This window comes from Rattus rattus, chromosome 2 (assembly GCF_011064425.1).
Source record: "Rattus rattus isolate New Zealand chromosome 2, Rrattus_CSIRO_v1, whole genome shotgun sequence".
Lineage (NCBI taxonomy): Eukaryota > Metazoa > Chordata > Mammalia > Rodentia > Muridae > Rattus > Rattus rattus.
Window position 1 is genome coordinate 70,473,802 of NC_046155.1, and position 27,106 is coordinate 70,500,907.

At 42.4% G+C, this 27,106-nt stretch overlaps 1 protein-coding gene across 2 annotated transcripts; it reads left to right on the top strand.

Annotated features, from left to right (window-relative positions):
* The first annotated feature begins 2,927 nt into the window (after nucleotides 1–2,927).
* On the top strand, nucleotides 2,928–20,812 carry C2H10orf88 (chromosome 2 C10orf88 homolog). 2 transcript variants are annotated; one of them, XM_032892433.1, is made up of 7 exons: nucleotides 2,928–3,142; nucleotides 3,726–3,929; nucleotides 4,632–4,704; nucleotides 7,303–7,509; nucleotides 12,238–12,689; nucleotides 15,865–16,005; nucleotides 18,899–20,812. In XM_032892433.1, exons 1-7 carry the CDS (start codon nucleotides 2,979–2,981, stop codon nucleotides 19,131–19,133), a joined length of 1,476 nt encoding a protein of 491 aa, XP_032748324.1. In that variant the 5' UTR covers nucleotides 2,928–2,978; the 3' UTR covers nucleotides 19,134–20,812. The 2 variants fall into 2 exon arrangements, with proteins under 2 accessions (XP_032748324.1, XP_032748325.1); XM_032892434.1 differs by lacking the exon at nucleotides 15,865–16,005.
* Nucleotides 20,813–27,106: the final 6,294 nt, after the last annotated feature.

The following is a 27,106-nucleotide window of genomic DNA, read 5'->3' on the forward strand; positions in this document are numbered from 1 at the left end:
GACAGTAGTTGCGTTACCAAATTAAAGGGCTCAAGAAAAAAAATTAAAATCCCTCTTCTAAAGCATACCTTTAATATGTGTTGATTCATATTCTAAAAATGGATAATCTTTTCTTTCTTCCCAAGTCTGTTGCTCAGTTTAGTCACTAATTTGTGGACTTGTGATCCTTCCACCTGTGTCTTAAATAGCTGGGCTGCAGGCATATATCCCACTCAGAACAGATGTGAGGTCTTCTCCTAGATAGCATACCGAGTTCTTATTAGTTGTTGATGAGAGGTTTCTAACATATTTTTCTTTCTTTTCTTTTCCTTTTTCTTTCTTCAGACAGGGTTTTACCATGTAGCTCTGGCTGTATTAAAACTATATAGGCTAGGCTGGCTTCAAACTCACGGAGATCTGCCTGCCTCCAAGTGCTAGGACTAAAGGCGTGTAACTAACAAATATTCTTAACTATTTCAAAACAAAACAAAACAAAAAACAACAAAAAGAAATCCTTTGCAATTCCTTGCATGTTGAGATTGAGGTCAGCTTTGAACTATAGCCATGCAGGCTTTGGAAAGAACCTTAATGCTCATGATTTTTGCTTTGCTGTAAATCTTTTTATGATATAGCTGACACCTCTCACCAACTTATTAATTCACACAATAGAACTGTTCTTCACAAGTGCAGAATGATTCCTATGCCGGCAAGCATGCAGCCGGTAGGGAAAACAACTATGGAAACTGGCTAGGCCTGGGATGACAAGGGAATTATAACGCTTCAAAAAGTACATTGTAGCAGAGGAATCAGTATCATTCTATAGCACGGATGTGAGCTTCGTTGTGAATGGTAGTTTTTTATTTTCCTCCAGAACTATTGAAAAGAAATAGTATTCTACGGAGAGGAGAGTGGAGGGAAGGTAGGATCAGAGTGAACCAAGCTTTGGAATGCTAAGGTGTAAAGGTCATGTTGGTTCAGTCATCAGCATCAGCCACTAGAAGGGAGAGAAGCAGAGCCGGGACATGGTGGTGATGAGAACAGGTTTACGGTCTTGGTAGAGAAACTCCCAGAACAGTTTAGATGAAGCTAACGCCTCAACACATGACGCACAGAGATGAAGAGAAGAGCTTTTGAGAGGATGGAGAATGGTGCTTTATTGGCTGGAGTCTTTTATGGTAGGTGCCTTTGTTTTCTGAGTCATCAGCCTTATTTAAGGAAATAAAAACCTATGGGGTACTGTTACTCTTGCACATAAAACTGCAAGTTAGTGAACTTCCCTTTGGTCTGTCTACACCTATTAACCTAATTCATAACCAGAGGAGCTCAAAATACAAAGTAACAAGGCAAGACAGTGCAAAGGTTCCTCCATCTTGCATTCTTGCCAAGGCCGGTTTCAGGTCTACCTGATATATAGCTGACACCTATATGGAGAATCTCATGGAAAATTAATTACTCAACTCTGCTTTAGGTACCAAAGGTCAGGATGTCCTAGATAACTTATCTTAGCCTTTGTTGAAACTGCTGGTTTGTGTGGAACCTCCTCCAGCTGCTCTCTTTAGCTGCCTGTTTGTCCAGAACCCTTTATGGCGGCTGGCTAACAACTGCTTACTCTGCAATGCTCCGTCCGATGCAGCAGCCAAGTGAGATGCCTCAACCCTTAAGGTCTCTTAAAATCCCATGTTCTGGACACTCAAGAGGCTATACCTGGAATAAAGACTCAATTGGCTATGCACTCTATATATATATTTATATATATATCTTTAAAAATTAAAGGTTACTGTTTCTTGATTTTGTTTATATTGAGTCTCTGATTTCTCTTTCAAAGTTGATAAACTCACTATACGCTGTTTATATAGAATACGTTCATCTTTTTCTTGTCAGTTGACATAAACACATTTTTGAACAAGGGTACACATACAGACTAAAATGAAAATTAAAGCAAAACTTTTTTCTGGTGATGAAAAATTCTGGGACAAAACTAGGTTATGGGTGAACAAAACTCCGAGATTATATGTAAGGCACAGATTTGAATTTCAGGTACTCCACATTTCTATAAGCATATTTCTTCCCTCATCTCAAAATATGCTTAAATTATCTACACAACCCACTTTAGGAAGATAACTGGGGGCAGCTGATACCTAGCTTTCTTTCCTATGAGTATAAAGTTTCAAGTCCCACTTGTCACCACAGAAAGCTTGATGGTACAATCTACTTCTGCAAAGACCGAGGCCCATTTCCAGTTCTTGTCAGAGTTATGAGTGAAAAACCTTAAACTTTAGGCTTTGAGCCCCCCCCCCCCCGGACATTTTTAACCCTGAGAACTCTGCAATTTAGGACGTGCAAGCACGCTCCACGTTCCTGAGGCCCAGAAGCCGAGTCTTAGTGGGTTCTGCAACTCAGCAGTATTCTGCAGTGCTAAAAGCCGCACTCCACTCCACAGCCCACGGAGGTGGCCTGAAGAGTGGAACAACAAACACGATCAGCCGTGGTCACACAGCTTCAAAGGCAGCCCGTGCGGCCTTTACTCCACAGGCTGGCGCAGGAAGAGCCCCTGTAGTCGTCTTCCGAGGTCCTCAGATTGGGAGCTGGTCTTACAAGTGCTTGAACCAAGGAGACCACTGCTTTGAGATCTGCTTTGAGACTACCTTCAGAGTCCCCCAAACCGCCCAGTCCGACCCCAAAGCGTCGCTAATTTGCCAACGTGTAAAGAAAACTCTTCGTTTCCGCGCGCACAGTGCCACGCATGCGCACGGCACCTGCTCCAGGAGCGGAGGAATTCAGCGCACAAGTCAAGTCCTGGATCTTCTCCCGCGAAGATTTTGAACAAACTTCTGGAAGTGAGACGAATACGCATGCGCATATGTGGTGGTTGGTCCCCGGGAAAGGAAAGAAAAAAAAAGAACCGGAAGTTGTGCTGAACCTTCACCTCCACTGGGCACTGAAGGAAACGCAAGCTCCGGGAGAGAAGTTCCTACACCGCCTGGGCTGGAGGAGACAGAATGGAGACCGCGATCGAAGATGCGGGACTGGACCGCGGACCGACGCTAACCTCGTCCTGGGATGCGGCGTGCGGGACGCTGACCCAAAGTCTATTTCTTACCCGGACTGGGCCACGTGCCCAAGACTTGGACTTCGAGCAGCTGCTGGCGCCGCCAGCTCAGGGGTACGCCGGGCCGGGGCCGGGTGACAGTCACGCTGCTGACGGCTGGGAGCAGGACGGGAGCCGAGACCGGCGAGGGAGCCGCGGGGGTGGGCGGAGGGCGGCGGTGCTTGGAGGTGGGCGAGGCTGCGGGTCAGTGGTGTGCGCTGGGACAGAGAGGCAGGGAAAATCGTATTTAGGATCCCAGAGTCAGGCGGGACCCCTCCAACAGGCTCCTGTTACAATTCTCCTCGCCCCCCCCCCCAGTCTTCTGTTTGCGGGGACAGGAAGGGAACAAGAACCACGGCATCTTGTTCCCTTTGATAAAGATACATCGTTAATTTTACATTCAGTAAATGCTTTTAATTGACTGCGAATGAATTAGAGATTTGAATAGACTGCCCACGGTCTTGGAAAGGTGGAAGGGAATGAATGCCCTGTGCCTCCAGCCTCTCTCTGTTCCTTATGAATTCTATGGGAAGTATCTGTGGGTGTTGCGGAAGGTTCTTGATCCTCATGGCAAGTAGAAGTGAATTTAAGGGATCAATGGGTTATGGTTCTACTCAGAAAAGTTCTCTGTGTGATTTTTTTTTTTTTTCCTTCTCAGCCCGGATCTGGTGAGTCTGAAAAGCAGCTTGAGTCCCCGAGATGAAAACCCCTGCTTCATTTACCTGAAGTGTGGGCCTAATGGGGGTGAAGAAATCCTTTCAGTTGGCATTCTGAGTTCAGCAAGAAACATGGAAGTATACTTAGGAGAGGAGTATTGTGGAACCAGTCGAGGCAAGAATGTCTGCACTGTCCAGGATAACAGGTTTGTGACTTGTCTAGGTGAAAGTGTTCAAATGAATCAGTGTCTGATGTTTGTGGATTTTCTAACATTGACAGGAGTCGTTAGGGGAGAGAAGTTAAAACATGCCAGCAGTCAGAGTTAGACCATGAAGTCCTCAAACGACAGGGTAGATGAGCAAGCTTATAAATATGGAAATTTAGGGCTAATTAGCTGGAAGTGGTAAATAGTGGAAGAGTTTTATTTGAATGAAGTCCAGGTTGAGTATTCTTGTTTCTCTCACGTAACTCAGCAGGATCTGTTTTATGACCATTAGACATTCTGAAACTGAATCTATTCCCTTCTAGAAAGCTCCTAATGGTATATCAAACTAAGACTGTCACACCAGCCTATTAATCAACCTATTACAAGATGGACCATTTGTGATTTTTTCCCCCTAGTCTCTTACAGGGTTCTGCCCAGATCTATCTTTAATCTAATGCAGACTCTATGTCCTACACATGTTGGAAATAACAGTGGTGTTTACAGAGCTTTAACGTATGCCATGTGCTGCCCTGTTCAGTTTTCCCACACGGTAGATACTGCTCCTCCAACCCGTGCAGCACAGTCAGGAACCTCTTACTCCCTGTGCCTGGTCAGGAAAAGGGAATCCCTGAGTCATTCCTTCCTAAGTGTATGTTAATGCTTATAATCAATGGCTGTTAAAAATGAATTCTTTTATTTTAGTGAACATGAAAAGATCTTATTGTACAAAAAATACCTAAAATTGGAGTCTCCCACACATGCCTGTAAAATAAAGGTAAGTCATCACTAAATAGAAGATTTAAAGTTAATCAGTTTATTTTTGTTTTTGTTCTATGCACATTTATTTTCTCTTGGTTTGGCAGTACAATTAGTCCAACTTGGTCCCTAGGTTTTTAGTGCAGAAATGCTTAGTTAGCTTGTAAAGGTATAATTTTCTAAAAACTCATCAATCCCTTAAATACTGAAATTTTCTTTAAAGTGTGGTAATTTATATTAGTTACAGGAAACGTTTTGCTAATATAGCAGTACTATTTTTTGAAGCCTTGTAAAGCTCAGCTATGGACATTTTAAAAGTCTTTCTATAAAACTATAGGACCCCAAAAGGCAGACGAGAAATCGGCCCTGTGTCTAAAGAATGGAGGAAAAGGTCAAACGAAGAGCAGAAATTCCTGAGGAATCCAGACTGTTGTCTTTAGCCAGAAGGATGCTCTTGAAATAGGTATTGGTGATGTGGTCAGAGTTGAGGAGTAGGCTCCGAGTTGGAATACTCAAGGGACGGATGTTATAAGTACTAATTAAGTTCTGTTGCCAAGTCCTGCTTTTGCCAGTGCCAGCTTGCTTAACTGGACCTAATTCATGAGGAAAATCAATGGACCTTCGAAACCAAATTCTTGTTTGTTTTTTAATATCTAGAATCATGTGTTTATTACCACAGAGGACAGTAAGACTTACTTTTATATATTTGGTTGTGAGCCTAGCCTTTAACGGCTGAGCCATCTCTCCAGCCCAAGACTTACTTTTAAAATAAGAAAAAAAAATGATTTTTATTGAAGAGCTCAGTTCACAAAACTGGTTATGTGGATGTCTGTTGAAGCGGAGTAAACAAATAGCTTGTAAAGGTATTTAAATACAGTGACTTAGTTCGTCTAGCATATGTTTTAGTACCTGTTGATAACTGAAGTGGCAGCCCGTGTGTTGCATCTGTCTCAGTGGGATAAGACAGGTGACAATCAGATCTACTGCTTACATATAATATAGAATATATACTGTAGTCTCTGATCACCCTGGCACAAACCTTTAATTCCAGTAGTCAGGAGGCAAAGGCAGAGGCAGGTGGGTCTCTCTCTATCAGTTCAAAGCTAGCCTGATTGTGTAGTGAGTTCTAAAACAAGTAGGGCTACATAGAGACCCTGTTTCAAAAAAGCAACAAAAAGATGCTGTAGTCAATGATGAAAAAGGGTCCTGGAACTGTAAAATATAAAGGGGACAGCAGGACCCAGTACAGTAACACACATACCTCAGCACTCAGGAACGTTTGAGGCCTGCTCTACGTAGTAAACTCTGGGCAGCCATAGCTACCTATCAAGATTCTGCCTGAAGACACTAAAAAGTGAAAATACATAGATAAAAGAAGGGAGGTTAAAAACAAGTTTAGAATGTAAACTTAATGAGTGTTTCCTTAACCGGTGAGGACTGTCACAATTTTTTTGGTACCACTCTTGAGTTTATAGAGGCCGAGTTTTTCTGACCTGTGTCTTTGTGACTGGAGTCTATGTGTCTTTCAAAGTAAATAATTTTTGTAACTATTCTTTGGAAGTATGAAAGGAGCTTTCAGCCAGGGAGCCCCTCTCCCATATAGGAAAGCTTGTGTAAATGTTCCTAATCGAGAATTTACAGCATTACTTAGTGATACACAGTGGCTCTTTTGGCACACAAATCTCTATTCAAAGTCATCTTGCTGTCCTCGGGGTCAATGTTAGTATTTGCCCAGGATTGCACAGGTTACAAAATGGCAGAACTCAAATTTAAATTTATGTGTGTCTGGTTTAAAACTATTCCCTTTATACCACGTGTGAAATGTCTGGGTCCAGGCACATGTGTAGCCTAACTGCCAGAGCAATGGGATGTGGCTTAGTGGTGAGCACTGAGCAGCATGTGTGAGTCACCGTTCTCTCAGTTCCTCAAAGATAATGGAAAGACACAACAAATAAAAATGGGCAAAAATGGGAAATCTGTGGTGAAAAAAGCCAGGAGAGCCTTACACCACTGAGTGTCCTTCAGCAGTTAGAAAGTCACCCTGACCTCCGATTTTTATGTAAACCACCAGCTATTACATATTAAGCAGTTCTGGCATCACAACCCTTCCTTTCTGACCTATAGAAGACTGGATTATGGTTAGGATTGAGATAAACCTTGTATAGGCAGTTGTATTTTATATTAAATAATATTAAAGCCACCTGAGGTACGCTAGGATCTAGGGTTCTTAGGTTTCTTCTTCTCCCCTGGTCATATGGAGGTTGCAAACCTGGGGCCTCGAACATGCTAGTCAAGTGCTCTACCACTGAGCTATGCCCCCAGCCAGGTGTGGTTACTTTTAATTCTTTAAACCAAGTAAACAAAACTTTGATATTTTTTTTTATGTCTTATGACTTGGAAAGGATTTCTTTATTTAAATAGTTGGTGTTTGCCTTATGATACATTGGAGTTTATTTTCTAACTTTGACTACTATAAAGAAAACTTTAAATGCATTTGAAGTTAGTTTATAGACTCTTGAATGCCCTGTGTTGCTTTGGTAATACTAAGAAGTCTTCCTAAGTGATAGTTGTTTGTAATACCATTGTCATTTCTTGGAATGTTTTTGTTTCATGACAGTTGTTGTCCTTCGGTGAAGAGCAGTGTGTGCTCATCAGTAAAGTTGTGGTGCACTTGAGACCAAGGTCTGCAAAGCCTTCACCAAGCTCTCCTGCTCTGGGATCACGGATAGACCTCGACAATATCCAAACCATAATGGAGTCCATGGGGTCCAAGTTGTCCCCTGGAGCTCAGCAGCTGATGGATATGATTAGGTTCCAGCAGCAGGCAAGTGGAGATAAATTCTAAAATGCAATTTTGGGTAAACCTGAGTTCGGATTCCCAGAGCCTATGCAAAAGCAGGAAGTATTATTAAACATGTCTGTAATCCCAGTTTTCCTACAAAAAGATGGGAGGTAAAGGCATGAGAATCCCTTGAAGTTCACAACCCAGTTGGTAGGGTATATACCTTGTCCCAAAGAGGGGGAAGGTGAGAACTTGAGGTAATTCTCTGACTTCAGCTCTCCCTTGATCCCAAACACACACACACACACACACACACACACACACACACACACACACACACACACACACACACACACACACACATGCATGCCTGTGTACACATGTACATGTTTGCACCCATCCTCAAAAAAACCAAAAGAACAAAAAATTTTTTTCTAATGCTGGCCTTTAATACAGCAATATAGTATACATACATGTATGGTTTTTTATTAATTTCTACCACTGACTTAACTGTCATTTATTCTTATTTTTATAAAAGTTGCATTTTGTAGACTTGCCCTTTTACAAAATGTTCTGACTGCATATCTTCAGTTCTTCCTCAGTTCACTTTAGGCATTCATTTAGCAGTGAACAAGACTCTGGCCTGCTCCCTTTTGAGGGCATAAAGGTGACCAGTTATTATGTAGCCTATATTTCAGCATTATATGTGGCAAATGATGAAATTAAGAAAGGTATATTGGCCAAAGACTTTAATCTCAGCACTCAGGAAGCAGAGGCAGGTCGAGTTTGAGGCCAGCCTCATCTACAGAGCAAGTTCCAGGACAGCCAGGGCTACCCAGAGAACTACCAAGAAAAAAAAAAGGGTGTACTGACATAAGTTGCATTTCATTTGGGTTATGAAAGAGAAAGGTACATCAGTCACGCCCATCGAGAGGGAGGTTATTTTAGAGAAATTCAAGTTATGGGTACAATCCTCTGCCAGAAGGAGTAGGATCTAGCTAAGAACGAAAGGATTCGAACAGACAGGAGAGATTTAAAGATTTGTACTAGATCGTAGAGAGCTTTTATGCTGTTTTAAGTATGTAAATGCTTTTGGCCTATTTTATAGAGACCACGACAGAGAGACCAGCTGTCTGATTTCCTTCACCCATGAGAGGTGATATTGTTTACACTAGGTGCTGTAACAGGACACTGGGCTCTGAGATTAATAAGCCAGGAAGCACAGAGCCATTGGGACTAGACAGTTGATACTGCTATTGAAGGAGAGAGTAAGTCACAGGAGAAATTGAGGTTTTGAGGATGACGTTACCAGACATATAAATGGAACCAAAGGGATGAGGACACTTGGTAAAGGGAGTCTAATTTAGGGACTATAAGATTTAGGACATTAGAGCATTTGCAGGTAGGATCAGGAGGGAAGGAGCTAGCTGGCTAGAAGGGAGTCTCGGGGGAGGTGTACCCACAGTAGGAACTGAACAGAGCTGGAGCTAGAGAGAAAGACCCTTGGGAAGTACCTGCATCTGACACACTGTGGGGAGAGGAAGTGGGCAGAAGAACAAGGCACCAGTGTGACCAACTGACAGGTGCCATCAGAGGGAGGTTTTGATGCCAGGTGAGTCTTGTTACTCAGTAGTTCTGCCTCCTTCGGCTTCACTGAAGTGAGACTAAAGTCATCCAATATTTATAATGAAGGTCTCTTCACAAAGTTTACGTGACACCACTGTAAAATAAAGACCACAGTTGATGTGGAAATTTAAGCTAAGTACTGAAAAAACCTGTAAGCACTGTATGGTTTCACTGCTGGGGTCAGGGCAGTCTTGGAGTATGGGCAGAAGTAAGACAACCAGAAAAACTGAAGATTTTGGAATCCGCAAAAGCATTTTAAAACAAATGGCAGTCTCTGGTTTACTTCCTGTCCAGCGTTGTCTCACTTAGGTAACTTAGGCTCCTGCTTGGTCCTCCTGCTCAACCATAGCGCACCTTTACATCCATGCAGAATGAGCTCCAAAGGAAGCTAAGCGTCATGTGTAAAGCCCTGACTACTTGTCTTCTCATTCAGTTTGCATGTAGATATTTATGTATCTTGTCCTTCCTCCCTCCCTCCCTCCCTCTCTCCCTTCCTTCCTTCCTTCCTTCCTTCCTTCCTTCCTTCCTTCCTTCCTTCCTTCCTTCCTTCCTTCCTTCCTTCCTTCCTCTACTTGGCCACAGAGCCTGGGGTCCCTTGTTGACATTTGGAAGTTTCTAGTCCTCACATACTAAAGCAAACAGGTTGCTACCTCAGGGCCTTTGTATTCAGTTATTTTCTTTGACTGGAACTCCCCTCTTGTGATATTACTGTGTCTGTTCTCTTTGTTTGGTTTTTTGTTGTTGTTGTGTGTGTGTGGGAGGGATTTTGTTATTTGTTTTTGGTCTCTTCCCCCCAACCCCCCAGACAGGGTTTCTCTATAGCCTTGACTATACTGGGTACTCACTCTGTAGACCAGGCTGGCCTTGAACTCAGATCTATCTGCTTCTGCCTGAGTGCTGGGATTAAAGGCAGGTCCCACCACTGTCCACTGTATCTATTTTCTTAGTGTTCTTACTACTCTAATTTCACCTTTATCGTTATATCCTTAATGAGACCTTTTCTGTCACTCGGTTAATAGTATACATCCCTCCTAATCTTTATCATAGTTTTATTTGCACCCTTCTGGTCACTTAGTTATATATTTGTCAGTTACTGTTTCTTTCACTAAAGTGGGAGTAAAGTGGCAAGCAGAGAGTTGTCTTATGTTTCCTTGTGGCCCTGTGTGTATGTGTACGTATATGGCCCCGTGTGTATGTGTGCGTATATGGCCCCGTGTGTATGTGTGCGTATATGACCCTTGTGTATGTGTGCGTTATGGCCCTTTCCCTGTGTGTATGTGTGCGTGGCCCTGTGTGTATGTGTGTGTGCGTATGGCCCTGTGTGTGTGTGTGTATATGGCCCTTGTGTATGTGTGCATATATGCTGGTTTGGTTTTATCATATGGATACTTCTTTCAGTGCTTCCAGGAGTGAGTTGTTCAGGTTTATTCAAAACTGACGTTCAGTAGAACAGGATCAATTAACAACGGTGATATTTCTCTAGAAGGAGCTTTTTTGAAAAGTGAAATTCAGTAGTTAGGTGGCGTCTGTCCAGTACAGACACCTCAGCCAACCTCTACTTCCCTGGCCATTGTCCTCCTTTCCTCATTGGTTTCCCCCAACATATTTACCATCGCCTTCATCCTGTGATTTATTCCCTCCCTCCCTCGGGTCTCACCTTGCTTGTGTATCATGTAGGCTCCATGAGGTCAGGGAATGTAATTTGGTTTGCTCAATGACATATTTCTTACACTTGAAATGGAACATAGCACAGAGGGGATGAATGGCTTGCAGCTCTGGCCTAGGCTTGAGATAATACGCAGAACATTTAGATGAACATATGAACATAGTTTTTACAGCTAATCTTCGTTACTTTTTGGACCGTTTTCCCAAAAGCTGTTGACCAGCCATGTGGGAGATAATAGTCCTTGGTTTTAAAAAAAAAAGCCAATTGTTGGAAGCTATGTTTTGAAGTTAAAATTAAACCATTTGTCTGGTAGTGTTTATTGGACTAGAGGTGTTTTATTTTTCTTATTGGAAAAACTGAAAGGCGTAATAGGGAGGTAGTGCAGGCGTCTCCTTAGGATAAGCCAACATCCTCTTACAGTAAGTTTAGCTGTGACTCTAGAATGTAATCATTATCCTAAAAACGATTAAAGCAAACCAGCCAAGGTCATTTCACTCATCAGAAATGTCACAAATGTACCTGTAGAACTCCTACTCTATACTGTAACTGTCCACTATGTAACCGACGTGAAAACTCACCGCAAAAGATATGACAAGGTAAATTGAATAGTTTATATTAAAATATATAGTGTGTATATATGTATATATAATGGTTTATTATATATAAAATAGTTTATTATATATTTTAAAATTATAGGCTGAATTTTGGGAAGATTAACTGGGGCTAGAGAGATGGCTCAGCAGTTAAGAGTACTTGGTGCTCTTGTAGCAAGTCCTATTTCCAGCATTAACATCAGGTGGTTCTCAAGTGGTAATAACTCCAGTTCCAGAGGATGATACCCTTTCCTTGCCCTTGTGGACACCTGCACGTACCTGGTGCATACACATATGCCCAGGCATAGACACATATACATAAAAATGAAAATTAAATAAATCTAAAAGAAAGTGATCAACTGTTGTAACTAATTAATGTTATACTGCCATAAGAAAGCCTTTAGCAGTGAAAACATTGCAGTCTGCTAGTGTATTTTACCATCATAGTAGTGTATATTTTAGTTTGTTCCTTAGAAAAGCTATAGTGAAATGATTAAAAGAAGTTTAGGTTGGACTGGAGAGATGGCTCAGATGTTAGGAGCACTAGCTGTCCTGAGTTCTATTCCCAGCAACCACATGGCAGTTCACGACCATTACTATAATGGGATCTGATATCCTCTTTTCACCTGTAGACAGACAGACAGACAGAGTACTCATGCAGATAAAATACATAAATAAGTAATTGTTTTAAAAAAGTTCAGGTGTATGTTCGAACCGTGCCACTAACTGGCTGGTTTCCTTGGGCAGAAACCTTTCCCTTGGTATCCTCTCAGTGGCACTGAGCAGTAACAGGCCTCTTTGTGGAAACGCCCCGTGCCTGACTTGTAGCAACCGTTGCAGAGGTTAGCCTTCATTCTTTGACATTTTCTTATTTTCCTTGTTCAGAATTGTCTTCCCATCGGGGATCAGCTTCAGTCGGTGTTGGGAACTGCAGGACACAAGCATCTGATGGCGCTGCAGTCTTCACCGTCTTCAGGAGTCGTAGACAAGGCATCCTCTACACCTTTTCCTTTTAGAACTGGATTGACACCTTCAGCCATCACTGAAAATTTAAAGGCTCTTATTGATAAAAGCACACAACTGTCCGGAGAAGGAAATACCACAAACCACAATGAGTGTCACCTTATGCCACAAAACCATTCCCTTGAAAGTGATCTTAAAAACGCAGTGTCTTCTTTCTTACCAAAGAAGGCAAGTGGCAGCTCAAGTGTGCCCAACTCTGAGTTGCTGCCTTTTCTCCAGAATTTATGTAGTCAGGTCAACCACCTCCGTGTGGGACATAATGCCAGGTGGCAAGAAAACGTCTCCAAGCCCCGAGAGGGCACGGTCGGTGTTCCGTAAGTATTCTATTTTAAATCAAATATAGTTGAGATTTGGTAGATGGGAGAGTCAGATGAAGGGAAGTAGATTTGCCTCAGGTGCACTGCCTGGGTGAGCTGTTTTCAGCATTTACAGCTCATTGTTGACTTTACTTACTAGGAATAGAAAGAATGGACTGCTTTGAAAGAAGTGTCTGGAGTTGGTGTTGAATGGTTTCAGTCGTTAGCGATCAGCTAATGGTTGCAGTAGAAAGCTGTGTGCATGAATTTGGAGGAACCATGAGAATGTATAATTTTAATTAGGTTTGTTTTGCATGTCACTGTAAGAGATTGCCTTTATAGCTAGTGTTGTTCCAGGTTATTTTTACAGTAAAAATCTCGTGGGATGGGAATTATTTATAATGCAGAACCGCCTATCTTCTGGTCTCAATGCATTATCTTTGCAGCATCTGTTTGATTAAGATGTTGCCGAATAGCATATTCCTAATCCTTTTCACAGATGTAGTTTGTAAAATAGTGTTTAGTCAAAATACAGGCCTCTGGTCATAGTTCACATTAACCATTTTACTCTGCTGTCTAGTCTCTTAGTTTAAAGTTTACATCTGAAAATGGCACTTTTATCAGTTTAGAAGTAAACATCACCAACCAACATGATTACATCAGCACTTATACGAGGTTCTGTCGACAGTAGCAGAATAGCTTTTTCACGTCTGTGGAAGATTCACAGAAATATATTGTATCTCAAGTCATAAAGCAGCCTCACCAAATTTGAGGACTGAAATCATAAAAGGTATTTTCTCTAACCATAAAGATAGATAAGAAATCACTTAACAGCCAAGGAAAGACAATAAGAAAATTTCTAAATACTTGATGATTAAGCACCGGTTTATCTGTTTCAAGAAGTCTAGGAGTTGGAGGGATGCTCAGTTGGTAAAGTGCTTGCTGTGCAAGGATAAGGACCTGAGTTTCAAACCATAGCACCCATGGTTTTTTGGGTTTTTTTTGTTTTTTTAAAACCATACAGTCTGAGTTTGGTGGTGTGTACCTATAACCCTGGTCCTGAGGAGACACAGGTAGGAGTACCCGTGGGGATTACTGGCCAGCAAATCACACTAAATCAATGAGCTCTCAGTTCTATGAAAGATTCTGTCTCAATAAATATGATAGAGTGATAGAGGTAGACACTGGATGTCAGCCTCCTGTTCTATAGCTCATGTGTACATACAGGTGTGCATCCACATGGGCATGTGCACATGCATACAGCATGCACATCAGACACAAGAGAGGTCTCAACAGAGGTATTGTAAATACATATAGCTGAGTGACAATTCAGAGACGAGAGTTTGTGGGTTGTAGTTAAAGAAGCGATGACAAGGGTCTCTAGAATCATCTGTTGTTTTAGTGAAAATAGCTATGAGGACAGTGACACAAAACTACTACCCCAAAAGAATGACATATGAGCTGGAGAGATGACTCAGTAGGAAAGAACATGTGTTGGTTTAATTCCCAGCACCCACATAACTTATAACTCTAACTAGCCTGGAACTCTCATCCCAGTAGTTCAGTGCCCTCTCATGACCTCTGTAGGCACCAGGCACACACATGGAACATACGTTTACATTCAAAATACTCATACAATACTAAAAAGAAAATTTAATTTAAACATGAATAGATGCTCCAAGTAGTCCTAACACATTAAAGACTGACTTAAAAGCCCAGTCGTGGCACAAACCTGCAGTGCCAGCATCTGGGAAGTCAGAGGAAGAGGTTCATATGAATAGGAAAATAATAAAGAAACATCCGGGAAGTCAGAGGAAGAGGTTCATATGAATAGGAAAATAATAAAGAAATGAAATAAAAAGATGATTCTTTGGCAGTGTCATTAGAGTTGGTAAGCTTCTATTAAAATTAGCAAATAAGGGAGAAAATTAACGCACCAGTGTGATTTTCAGTGGGGAATATCACTGCTCAGCCTTGGGCATCTTTAGCCAGTAAGGGGCTGTGAGTAAGTGCATGCCTACACATTTAATAACTTCGAGGAAGTGGATTGACTTTTCAAAAACACAAGCTACAGAACACGACTGGAAGTACATAATGGAATGACCTTATAGCACTACAAATGCTCAATTTGTAATGGGAGGGTGTTGCAGTTTGGATGTGTTGTCCCCCATGTTGAAGGTTTAATTTCCTCTTAGTGCAGTGGTTCTCAACTTTCCTAATGCTGCAACCCTTTAATACTTCATGTTATGGTGAACCCCAACCATAAAGTTATTTTGTTGCTACTTTATAACTAATTTTACTACTATGATGAATCATAGTATTAAATCTGATATGTGAGTATATAATGTGTGAGAACTGCTGGCTTAGTGGATCTAGTCATTCTGTGGTAATTGGATCAGGAAGGCACTCAGACTGATGGAGTTGTACTTTACCACCAGTTTTTAGAGATGATATGAAGGGGCCGAGGTGGAGGAAATAGGTCACTGGGGCATGGTTTGGACAACGTCCCATCTCAGGCCCTTCCCTGTTTCTTCTTCTCTATTATCTGGTCACCATGAGGTGAACCACTTTGCCCTGGCCTCTCCCATGTATGTTCTGCCTAACCTCAGGTCCACAGCAGAATGTGGACTGAAAACTCTGAACCAGGAGTCAAGTAAAGCGGAAATTTAACCTCAGATATCATCACAGTGATGGAAAGCCAAGTAAGAATGTGCATGCAAAGAAAAGACCTGGTCTAGATAGTTCCACTGCAGAATTCTGCCAGACATTTAGAGAACACCATTTTCTACACAGTCCAGAAAATCAAAGTGGAAAAAGACTTCTCATTTTATGAAGCTGCTGTTTGTTACCCTTGGTCCCCAACTAGATTCTAAATGGCTTCAAATATCTATAAAATAATCATACATATCTGACAAAATATGGGATCTATGAACTGAAAATTATAAAATATTAATAGGAGAATTTTTAGAAAAGTCTAAAATAATGGTGAGACATGTTATGTTGTTACTTAGTAAAAGCAGCAGTCCTCCCCTGATTGATATATGTGCTTGATGTACTTCTATTGAGAGCCATCAAGACTTTTTTAATAAATACGGAGATGATTTTAAAACTTAGAAAGCTCTATAAAGTAGAAAGATAACTATAAAAACAAGTTGAAAAGAATAAAGCAAGAGAAATCGTTTCTCCCTTTTAGGACATGGCACAGTGGTAGCGTCAGTTGTGGTACTAGCAGGGAGTGGGACCCACAGGTGGATGGCCAGAAGCACAGAGGAGGCTTGGCAGCTCAGCTGAGGAAGACTTGTAAGGTGGTGCTGAGCCAGTGTGTTCTCCACAGGTAAAAATAAACCATGACCTAAACCTCACACTTCTATGAAAATACACAGATGGCCATGCTCCCAAAAGTAAACAGAAACGTTCTAATTATATAAGAGAAACATCCGGGGACTTAGGAAAAACTGTCAAAAACATGATCAACAAAACAAAAAGCTATGTGTGGACTCCAACAAAATGCCCGACTTGGAAGATGATCTTAATATAACCTGGAAGAAGATATTTATACGTCACAGATCTAAGAAATGGCTTGTTCCTAACATGAAGAAATGGCACAATGTAGCATTTAAAACAATACTAAGTAAACCCGGTAGACAAGGAATCCTTTCACCAGGAGGAGGCTATAACAGAAGCAGATGAACACTAAGGTGGCCAGCACTGGCCTCAGTGTTGCCAGGGAAATGCTTATTAAAACCACAGAGGGACATCGTGTGTTTCTTGGAATGACTAGAATTTAAAGATGCTCACAAGGACATGGAGAACTAGATCTCTCACAGTTTGCTGCTCAAATCATAGGTACAGTCACCCAAAATATTTTGGCAAGTTGAACTACTTAGATGCACATTATCATATGACCTGGCACACATACCGCTAGGCATTTATCCTAGAGAAAGAAATTTTATGGCCATATGAAATGCAGTGTATAATTGTTCATTTCATAGAAGCTTTATTATAATTGTTCTATTTTGTAAGGGATGATTCAAGAACTGTTGGTCCACACTGGGGAGTGGTAATTAGCAATTGTAAAAAACAACCACCCAGATGGCTGAGTTACAGTGAGACACAGACTCATGCAGCCACATAACAGATGGGAGAGAGCATAGTAATAAGAGTTAGAAGAGGGAGGCTGACATCTTGACTGGTGTTTTGCAAGGATAAATACATAATAAAATGGCACAGGGTTCTCTATATATTTGGTAATATGAGCTTTGGTGTTATTTCATAGTTAGGAAATGAAACTATCATATATTAACATAAGTATGAAAATAAGCAAAAACTTAAGTGAAAATTATGTTTTAATCCATGTACGTGTGTGTGTGTGTGTGTGTGTGTGTGTGTGTAGCTTTTGGCTACAATTTTCTCTGTGTTCCTTAAACTGTAAGAACACCGAGAGCAGACAGAGGTAGTGTCGGAAGTGCACATTCATTCACTGAGTCTGCTACCTTAGGGCGTTCTAGGGAGGGAGAGTCAGTGCTAGTTCTGTGACTTATTACAGTAGTGAATGCAAGCAGTGGCATTGCACTTCATGTACAGGTGGAAAAATGCCACTGTGTGTCCGCAAGAGCATAAGGATGAACGAGTCAGATACCATATAAAAATACCGTGGACCTCATTGAGTCCCTACTGGAGAGATGCCAGGCTTGTAGGCCCCACTGTGAGGCTCACTGTCCTGGTGTTCACTGAATTTAACAGCTCTTTCCTAAAAGCTTTGGGGGTTTTGTTTGTTTGTTTTTGAGATATTCTCACGTAGTCCAGTGTCTTAGTTACTTTTTATTGCCATGATAAAACACCATAGCCCAGTCAATTTATAAAATACAACAACAAAAAGCCATTTAATTTGGGAACTCATGGTTCCAGAGGTTATAACTATGACATCACGGTGGGAGCATGGCAGCAGGCAGGCAGGCTAGCTGAGATCTTACAATTGATCTATACGCACTGAACAGAGAGTGAGCTAACTGGGAATGGCATGGACTTTTGAAACTTCAAAGCCCACCCCAGTGACACACCTCCTCCAACAAGGCCACACCTTCTAATTCTTCCCAAACGCTGGGGATCAAAGTGTGACTCTATGAGGGGGGTCCATTCTCATTCAAACTGCCACACCCAGGCAAGCCTTCAGTCATCTATGCAATTGACCATGAACTTTTGATCTTTTTGGTTCTTTTCCCAAGTGCTGGGATTAGATGTGTGCCATACCTTGTGTTTGTGTGTGCTTACATGTGAAGCATGGTCAGTATTCGGAAGGAAGCCAAAGGACAGCCTCAGGTGGTGTTTTTCAGAATTCATCATCATTGCCTTTTGAGATAGGGTCTTTCACTGGCCCAGAGCCCTCTGATCAAACCTGACTGGCTGGCTAGCGAGCCTCTGAGATCCTCTTGTCTCTTGTCTGTACCTACCCAACGCTGGCATTTTAAGTTCACACTACCACACCTGGGATGTCTCCATGAATTTATGAGGTGTGTGTTTGTGTGTGCATGAGGTGTGCACATGTGGGTGGAGCTCCGGAGAGGTGACTTTCGGGTGACTTCTTCAGTCATGTCCCACCTTGGCTGTAAGAGACAGGGCTTCCTACTGAGCCTGGAGCCCTAACTTGGCCAGGTTAAGCCAGCCAGTGTCAGGCTTCATCTCTTTGCCTCCTCATCCCAGGGGTCACAGATACAAGCTGTGGCATCAGGTTTTTCATGGAGTGCCAGGTCCTCAGACTTGTATGGCAATGGCTTTCTCAACTGAGCCGTCTCCCTAACCCCAGCTTTTAGTTTTAATGTAGATTATGAGACTCTACTTGGGTCTTCATGCTTGCAAGGCACATAATTTAGTGACAGAGCTGTCTCCTCTGCCCCTAAGCCTGGTCTTTTGCAGTGCTAGGGACCAAATAGAAGGCTTCTTGCACACTAGAAACCACTGCAGCCACAGGGCCACCCTTCAGCCTGCTTGTGGAGGAGTTGTCTTGCTTTACATGGTTTTCAGTTGTCCAGCTAGACAAAAGCAGTTAAGGAGCGTGTTGTGCATTCAGGATGGTGGCCACTGGTGTAGGCTTTAGAGCGGGAAGTGGCCCTGAGGAGATGGGTAGAGCTGTAGAGACCAAGTCAATGGTTATCTTGGCTGCCATCTGGCTGCCTCATGGTTTCTGTCATCACATAAGAAAACTGATACACTTTCAATTTTATTTTTAGGTTGGAAGAACAGCCTGTTTGCTCCTACTTGGAAAAGATTCTTTCTAAAAACATGGAACTCATGGAAAAGAAGCTTATGAACCACATTGATGAGAGGATCTATCAGCTCCAGGAACACATAGACGCTAAAATGGCTTTGTTAGTGGACCTGCTGCGAAGCCCCAACTCTCCGTCCCCAGGCATGCCTCTAAGACACTATGACTCCAGAGAGAGACTTTCCAACGGAGAGAGATAAGCTGTGCACATACACTTATTACAGATATTTATTACATATTTATTACAAAGCCAGAATCCAAAAAGGTTATGAAAATCGTCTTCAGTGTCCTTTGAAGGCCGTTGTCTTCCAGGAAGTGACCTCAGTGCTCGTTTGCATTGCGCTTGTTCCTGTAGATTGAGGTCTGTGCCAGCAGCTGTCCTGACCTGGTCTCTAGTTACTCTGCTTGCAAGATTTCTCACTCTTACAAAAATGTGTACTTGTTGCTCAACTGTTTCAGATGTTTAAGGACTTCTAACAGTTTGTTAGTTTGTATTGTATATTACGTGTGTTTGAAGTGAATTTTTTATTTATTCAGATACCTGTAAAATATAGTCTCAGGAGTATGAAAAGTAATGCTAAGATATTCAATTTTTTTCTAATTATTTTTGGAAAGTTGTATATTTAGACTCTTTCTTTCAGATTACCAGTTTACATTTCCTGTTGTTGGTCTGAGATGGAAGTGTGCCGCGCTCAGGCTGTCGAGACAGTTTACGCTCAGCTACACACGGCGGGGTTAGTGCTGCTCGTTCCTTGCCCTGCAGCTGGAGAGTGTTCATTCTCAGTCTTAGCATGTCAGGCTTGGTGCTGTAGGTAAAATGGAAGGAGATTCTCTTTTGGAACTGACAGGTTCTTCTTGCAGAGGCCTTTCTAGCATTTATAATGTGTGACATTCTGGGAATCTAAAATGAGCGTTAAGATATATGAACCCAGGGGACTGCAGTCCCCAGCAGACTGTCTTCAGAACTTCCCTGTTACATGCGTGTTGGTGATACAGCTGTGCCTAAAGGGATTGCTCTGAAGACCACCTGTAAGTGAATAGAACTCTTCAGCTAAGTTGATTAAGTTGTTTCTTTTTTTTAAAAGGGGGATAATTTATACTTGTCCATTGTTTTGACAAACTGTTGATTTTGATCACATATTCAAGGTGACACAGCATATAGGACACACTACACTTTGGCTATCTTTGGTGGGCCAAGGTTAGGATAGTTAAACCACATGCAGATGTAAGATGTCATTTCCTGCAATGAGGAGAGATCCACTCACGCATGGCTCCAGTCCTTGGTGGTGCAGCTTTTGGTAGTTGTGGTTCCTCCCTAACTTACAGAATGCCCTCCTTGACTCAGTACTGCCCTCTGGCTTCATAAATCATCAAATGGGGCTCCCTAGATCTGCAGGATGGGATCGTACCCCTAAGTGAAGGCCTCGAAACTGTATTTATTTCTGCCTGACACACCTTTCCAGCCTCACCTCCACAGCCAATCTCTGTGTTCTCATCTCTGATCCTTGTGACATGGGGACTGAGCAGGGAGCAGAATGGGGCCAATGGGAAGAACTTACAGAAAAGCAAGAAGTGTAAAAAATGGAAACACAGTTGATAAACCATACAGTGTCTCTCATAGAGTAACATGGCCCCTCTGGGAAATCCTGTGTCAGGGTGGGAATAGCCTGAAGGACAGCCTCCTGCCGGGAAAGATGGCTCACAGTCTGACAAGCTGCTTCACAGTTAAGTCTATGCACACACCTATGCTTGTCTCCCAGCTTGTTTTATCTTTTGTGTAGATTGTATCACTGCTATAGGAAAAGGGGGAGAACGGAACACCTCCCCACCCCCACACTCCCCAATTCTGACAAAGACGATAAACAAACCCATTTCCTTTGTCTGCATCTTGGTTTTTTTTAAAGTGGCCGGAAGCAGAGTCTCCAGACTCAGACAGCAGCTTGATATGGGGTCTGTAAACGTCAGCTTTGTGTTGAAAACCTTTTAATTGTGGACACCAGGCTTGACCTTGTGCTGTGCGCCCTGATGTAACGAAGAAAGGAAATATTCCTTGTCAAGTGGCCCTAGTCAAAAATAATTCAAAATAGGACCACCAAGAAGAGCCTGGGCATAAGGGCTGGAGCAGTGTCCACTCCCTGTCGCATCTACTTCTGTCTGTAAGAAAACCTCCCTTTCTTTCTCATCTGACTTCTTCCTCTGGTGCTGCAAAGAATGTTTACACTGGTTAGAGCTCTCAGGGCTTCTCAGACCTCCCTGGACTTGGCCACCAGCAGCTCCTCACTGCCTCTGTTCTCCCCATCTATCTCTGATGACCTGGAAGACGTTTAAATGTCTTCACAGGAAGGATGCTTCTCTTGCTCCCAGCTACTCTCTGCTCACAGTAAGGATCTTTCCCCTCCTCCATGTCTTGCTTATGCCTCTTTGAAGCCTGAATCTTACTTAGCTTGGTGTTTTCCAGCCATAACTTTCTTTCCTGAACCAATCCTCTGGACATGAATCTCTTGTAGAGCAAGAGTATTGTAGAACAAGAGGTGCTCAAGGAAATGCACTATGAGATGAATTGGATGTTTGTCTGCATTTCAGGGTGTGTGTGTGTGTGTGTGTGTGTGTGTGTGTGTGTGTGTGTGTGAGTATGTGTGTGTGTGTGAGTGTGTGTGTGTGTGAGTGTGTGTGTGTGTGTGTAGTGTGTGTGTGTGTGAGTGTCTCTGTGTGGTGTCTGTGTGTGTGAGTGAATGTGTGTGAAGGTGTGTGTGTGAGTGTGTGTGAGTGTGTGTGTGTGTGAGTGTGTGTGTGTGTAAAGAGTGTGTGTGTGTGTGTGTGTGTGGAGTGTGTGTGTGTGTGTATGTGTGTGCGAGTGTGTGTGTGTGTGTGTGTGTGAGTGTGTGTGTGTGTGTGTGTGTGTGTGTGTGTGTGTGAGTGTGTGTGTGTGTGTGTGTGTGTGTGTGTATGTGAGTGTGTGAGTGTATGTGTGTGTGTGTGTAAGCCAGAGGTCAACCCTGGGTGTTTTCCTCAGGCACTTGTGTTTTACTTCACTAAAAGTACTGTAGTTTGTGGGTGTTTCTCAGTCTCACCCCTGCTATACTTGGCCTGAGATGTAGAACACATGGCCTGCTCCTACCATGTCTGGAGCTACCTCAGTGGTATGCATGATTGCAGATAAAATAACAAGAGAAGATTATGCAGAGTGAGTGGAACCTTTAAAGTGTGGTTGTGGTGTCTTTCCACCTGAAAATCAAGAATGTTTACTAACATTTGTTCTGAAGGTTGCTTACATACAGGCAATCCTTTCTTTTATATAGAAATATTTCCAAAAAAGAATGCTAAAAAGCTGGGTGTGATGGTTCAGCAGCTAAGAACACTGGCTACTCTTCCAGAGGTTTTGAATTCAATTCCCAGCAGCCACATGGTGGCTCATGGCCACCTATAAAGGGATCTGATGCTCTCTTCAGGCATATAGGTATACATGCAGACGGAGCACTTTTACATTTAAAAAGACACATAAATAAGTTTAGCTGTAAGTGGTAGCACACTTTTAATCTCCTTTTAGGCAGAGGCAGGTGGATCTCTGAATTTGAGGACAGCCTGGTCTACAGAGTCAGTTCCAGGACAGCCAGGGCTACACAGAGAAACTCTACCTCGAAAAACAAAACAAACAAGTTGGACATGGTGGTGCCCACTTTTAATCCTGCAAGGCTATCAGTTGAGTTGGAGGCTAGCCTGATCTACATAGCAAATTCTAGGCCAATCAGTCCTGAATACCCAGTGAGACCCTTTATCAATGCTCCACCATCAAAAAAAAAAAAAAAAAAAAAAAAAAAAAGGTTAAGATAGCATACATGACCTTATGTCCTTAATATTCTCTTGGGTATTTTCAGGGAACTCCCTACTTTTGTTCACAGTGAAGCTATCCCATCTAGTGTGCTACAGTTGTAATCCTGTCCAGCATACCCCAGGAGTATTTGGTGACTGCATTTACATTTAACAACCCTTTCAAGATAATAGCCTTGGAAGTCAACAAAATTCTATATATGGCTTTCAGAAAGACATGAGGGATACTTCTCCTGTAAGAATCCCACAGTCACATTTTGGCTGAGATCTGAGCTCCTCTCTATTAGCCCTATTCTTACACTGTCTCTGATAAACTACAACTCTACTTTATACTGGCTTAACCTGAAATTCTTTTCAGCTGCAAAGCCAGAATTCGCCTTTATCTGAACGGCTTTACCCAAGCGGGGAGGCGCTGCTGCAGGCGCCAGAGCTGTGTCTCCTCCAGCACTTGCACCACTACATGGAGGTTGTTCTCAAGGGTTTATTTTATATATTGTTTTATGTAGTCACGGCTGGCCTTGAACTTCTGATCCTATGGTCTCCGCTGCCTCCTGAGTGCTAGGATTACAGACTTGTACCGTAATGCCTGGCCAAGGCTTGCTTGCTTCTTTTGTTGACCTTGAGGACAGTAACTATGACTTCTCTGCGCTGAGAGCAGAAGGCCTAGAACCTATGAGGTATCCTAAGGAATGATCTCCAGTCACAAAACAAAATCATAGCAAATTTCGTTTCAAGATGGAATTGATGTTTTTATTAGCAGTCTGGGAGCGAGAGTCACTGATGAGCAGAACTTTTCCATCACAAGGTCAATAAAAGCACAATTAAGGAATAAAAACTAGATAGGCTATCTCAAAGCGAGTTCATATGGAACTAAAACAGAACTCGCTGCTCTTTGTCGCTCAGGTGAATAGTAGCCGTGGGGACTGGATGCTGTGCACGCCCAGTGTTTTGGAAAACTGGTTGGTTTCTAAGTCCAGGCTTATCGTGTAGCACATAGTCTGTCACCATGGTGGCTGTTCTTGGTTGTCAACTTTGACTTCATCTGGAATTAGCTAAAAACCAAGTAGGTGGGTACACCTGTGAGGGTTTTTTCTTAATTAAATCCTTGGAAGAGGAAAAAACCCACTTTTAATTTGAATCGTTTGGGGTGGGAAGGTACACATTTAATCCTAATCTTTTGAGGTGAGAGGATCTACCTTTAATCTGGGGCACACTTTCTAGTGGCAGCCTGTATGAAGGACATGGAAGAAGGAAGCTTGCTCTCTTGCCTGTTTGTTCTCACTCTCAGTGAATGGCAAGTCCATTCTGTCACTGTCATTACAGTCTACTACTTTGGGATTCTGGTACATACTGAAGACCAGCTGAATCATCTAGCCTTGTAAACTGAACAACTACTGGATTCCTGGACCTTCCACTGATAGACAGCCATTGTGGACTAGCTGGACTTCAGCCTGTAAGCTGTTCTAATAAGTTATATATGTCATTTTATATATAATATATTTATATATTTATTTATATTTTATTTTTATATAATTTTTATTTTATTATATATATGTATAAATTATAGTATATATATATATGTATATATTATATGTATGTATAAATTTATTTTATATGATGGTCAGAGACTTAGAAAGAGCATGACTGGAAATTTTGTAAGACATCTGGGGAAGAAGTATGTGGATATATCTATCCAAATGGACGAAGGATACAATGATACTGTGTCCTGTGTAAATGTTCATCACAGGGTGACTTCGGCAGAGGAGGAGTTCAGTAATCAAATAAGATGACCTGCTCTGTGACAGTCAACCTCTTTTGACCCACCTATCTCTGTTATTGCCCAGTGGGCACGTGGACAGAGTGACCATGATGGCAGAGATGGAGGTTATGTATGGGCTCGACAACGTGGATTTCCACTCACCAAGGCTAACCTTGGCAACGGCTGCTGCTGCTGCTGGGTGCCGGATCTGCCAAGAGCAGAGACTAACACTGAGTCCTAGATGTGGCACTATTCCCTGGGATAGCTAAGCAGCTGTCTGGCAGGTTGACTACACTGGACCACTTCCTCCTTACTGTTATTTGTTCTGTTTATGAAGTTGCCTTTCCTGCACGTAATGCTTCTGCCCAAACTACCATTCCATGGACTTACAGGATACCTTACCCACCGTATTTGCACAATATTGCTTCTGACCAAGGGATTCACTTCACAGCCAGAGAAGTGTGACAGTGGGCCCATAATCAAGGAGTCCACTGGTCTTACCACATTCCCCACCATCCTGAAGCAGCTGCCCTGATAGATAGAATGGCTTTTTGAAGACACAGTTACAGCACTAATTAGGTGGCAGCAGCATGGGGGACTAGGGCAGGGTTCTCTAGAAAGCAGTATATGCTTTGAATCAGCATTCAATGTAAGGAACAGTTTCTCCCACAGCCAGGTTCAGGAATTAAGGGGCGAGAAAGGCAATAGTTCCATTCACTGTCACTCCTAGTAATCCACTAGGAAACATTTTGCCTCCTTTTCCTGTGACTACCTTTAGTTTTGCTGGCTGGAAGTTTTGGTCTCAGATCAGGTAGCACTCCTGCCAGGAGCCACAATAAACATTCCATTGAACTGGAACCTCAGACTTCTCCTTGGGCCTCTGATGCCCTTAAGACAACAGGCTAAGAAAGGAATAACTTTTCTAGGAGGGGTGATTGATTCAAATTGCTTCTTCACAATTGAGATAAAGAAGATTATGTTTGGAGCACAAGAGGTCCTTGAGGGTTTCTCTTGGTTACTACCATGCCCTGTGGTTAAAGTTAGTGGGAAACCACAACAGCCTAATGCAGGTAGGATGACAAAGGACACAGACCCTTCAGGAATGAAGGTTGGGTCATTCTAAGAAAAAGCGTCAAGACCTGATAAGGTATTTGCTTAAAGGTGGAGGAAAGGCAGATGGAGCAGTAGAGGAAGATACTTAGAAAAACTAGCCACGGCTGCATGATCAGTTGCACAAGTGACTTATAATTGGCATGAGTTTCTGTCATACATTGTTATGCATGTTTGTACAAATATTTGTTTTCTTTCTTCAATGTGTTTATCATGTAATGTAACATCAATTAAGGGGATATCAGTGGTTGTAATTCTTTAAGTTCCAGTACCTCAGTGGACCGTGCCACCTAGTCTCAAGCTTACGTGTTCACAGTTGCATGAGGGATAGTTATACCATGCCAAGCGTAATCACGAACTGGCTAAATAGATAAGGCATTTGTGACTGTACCTGGGGTGGTTATGTCAGGTAAGGTACAGTTATGGCCTGGTTATTGTTTTCATTTGGGATTTAAGGACGGCATAAGGAGATGTAATTGTGTGTTAAGTTGAGGAGGAGGGAACTCGTGATGAATGTTCTCGGTTGTCATCTTGACTTCACTTGAAATTGACTTAAACTTAAGCAGCTGGCTACAGCTTCTGGGAATTTTTTCTTAAGTCGTTTAAAGTGGGAAGACCCACTTTTAATCCGAGCCACACTATCTGGGAGCAGCAGACATAAAGGATGTTTGCTCGTCGCCTGCTTGCTCTCTCTCTCACTGGCAAGTCCATTCCTTCACTGGCGTTAGAGCCTGCTTCTTTGGGATTCTGGTATATACTGACGACATCCAGCCTCATGGACTGAGCAATTACTGGATTCTTGGACCTTCCATTGGTAGATAGCCATTGTTAGACTAGTTGGACCATATTCATTCTATAGGTTCTATTCCTCTAGAGACCTCTTACTAATACACTCACTCCATTCTTGTTTAGTCTGGTTTGTTAGGACCTGTGCAGCCCCGAGCAATGGATCTTCCTATAATTCTTAACACCCTGTGATGATTAATACTGGTTGTCAACAGGATCTAGAATCATCTAGGAGTCAAACCTTTGGATGTACCTGGGAGGGAATTACCTGGGTCAAGGTGGGAACACCAACCCTACATGTGTGTGGCTGCCATTGGTCCTAGCCTGAATACAAAGGGGAAAGCAAGCTGGGGACCAGCATCCCTCTCTCTGGCTTCCTGACTAAGGACATTGTTGTGTCACCAGCTGCCTCATGCTCCTGCCACTGAATCATCCCAGAACACTATCCTGAAACTGTGAAGGCAGAACAAACCTTCCTTCCCTGTATTACTATCAGGAATTGGTTTCAGCACTGAGAAAAGTTACCAGAATGGACTTGAATTTGGCAACTTGGCAACAGATTAGTCAACCTGATCCTTGGAAATCAGACTCACCAAACCCTCGAGTGTTTTAGTTCCTGTTACTATATACTTTCTGGTAAGAATTTTTTTAATGGTGCTACTTTTAATATTTAATAAATGGAACCATGGC

Bases quoted from the DNA above. Each gene is read 5' to 3' on its own strand.
- C2H10orf88 (XM_032892433.1), top strand. From the start codon at position 2,979: ATGGAGACCGCGATCGAAGATGCGGGACTGGACCGCGGACCGACGCTA. The intron at 12,690-15,864 runs GTAAGTATTCTA...TCTCCCTTTTAG, and splicing joins GAGGGCACGGTCGGTGTTCC to GACATGGCACAGTGGTAGCG. The intron at 16,006-18,898 runs GTAAAAATAAAC...TTTTATTTTTAG, and splicing joins AGCCAGTGTGTTCTCCACAG to GTTGGAAGAACAGCCTGTTT.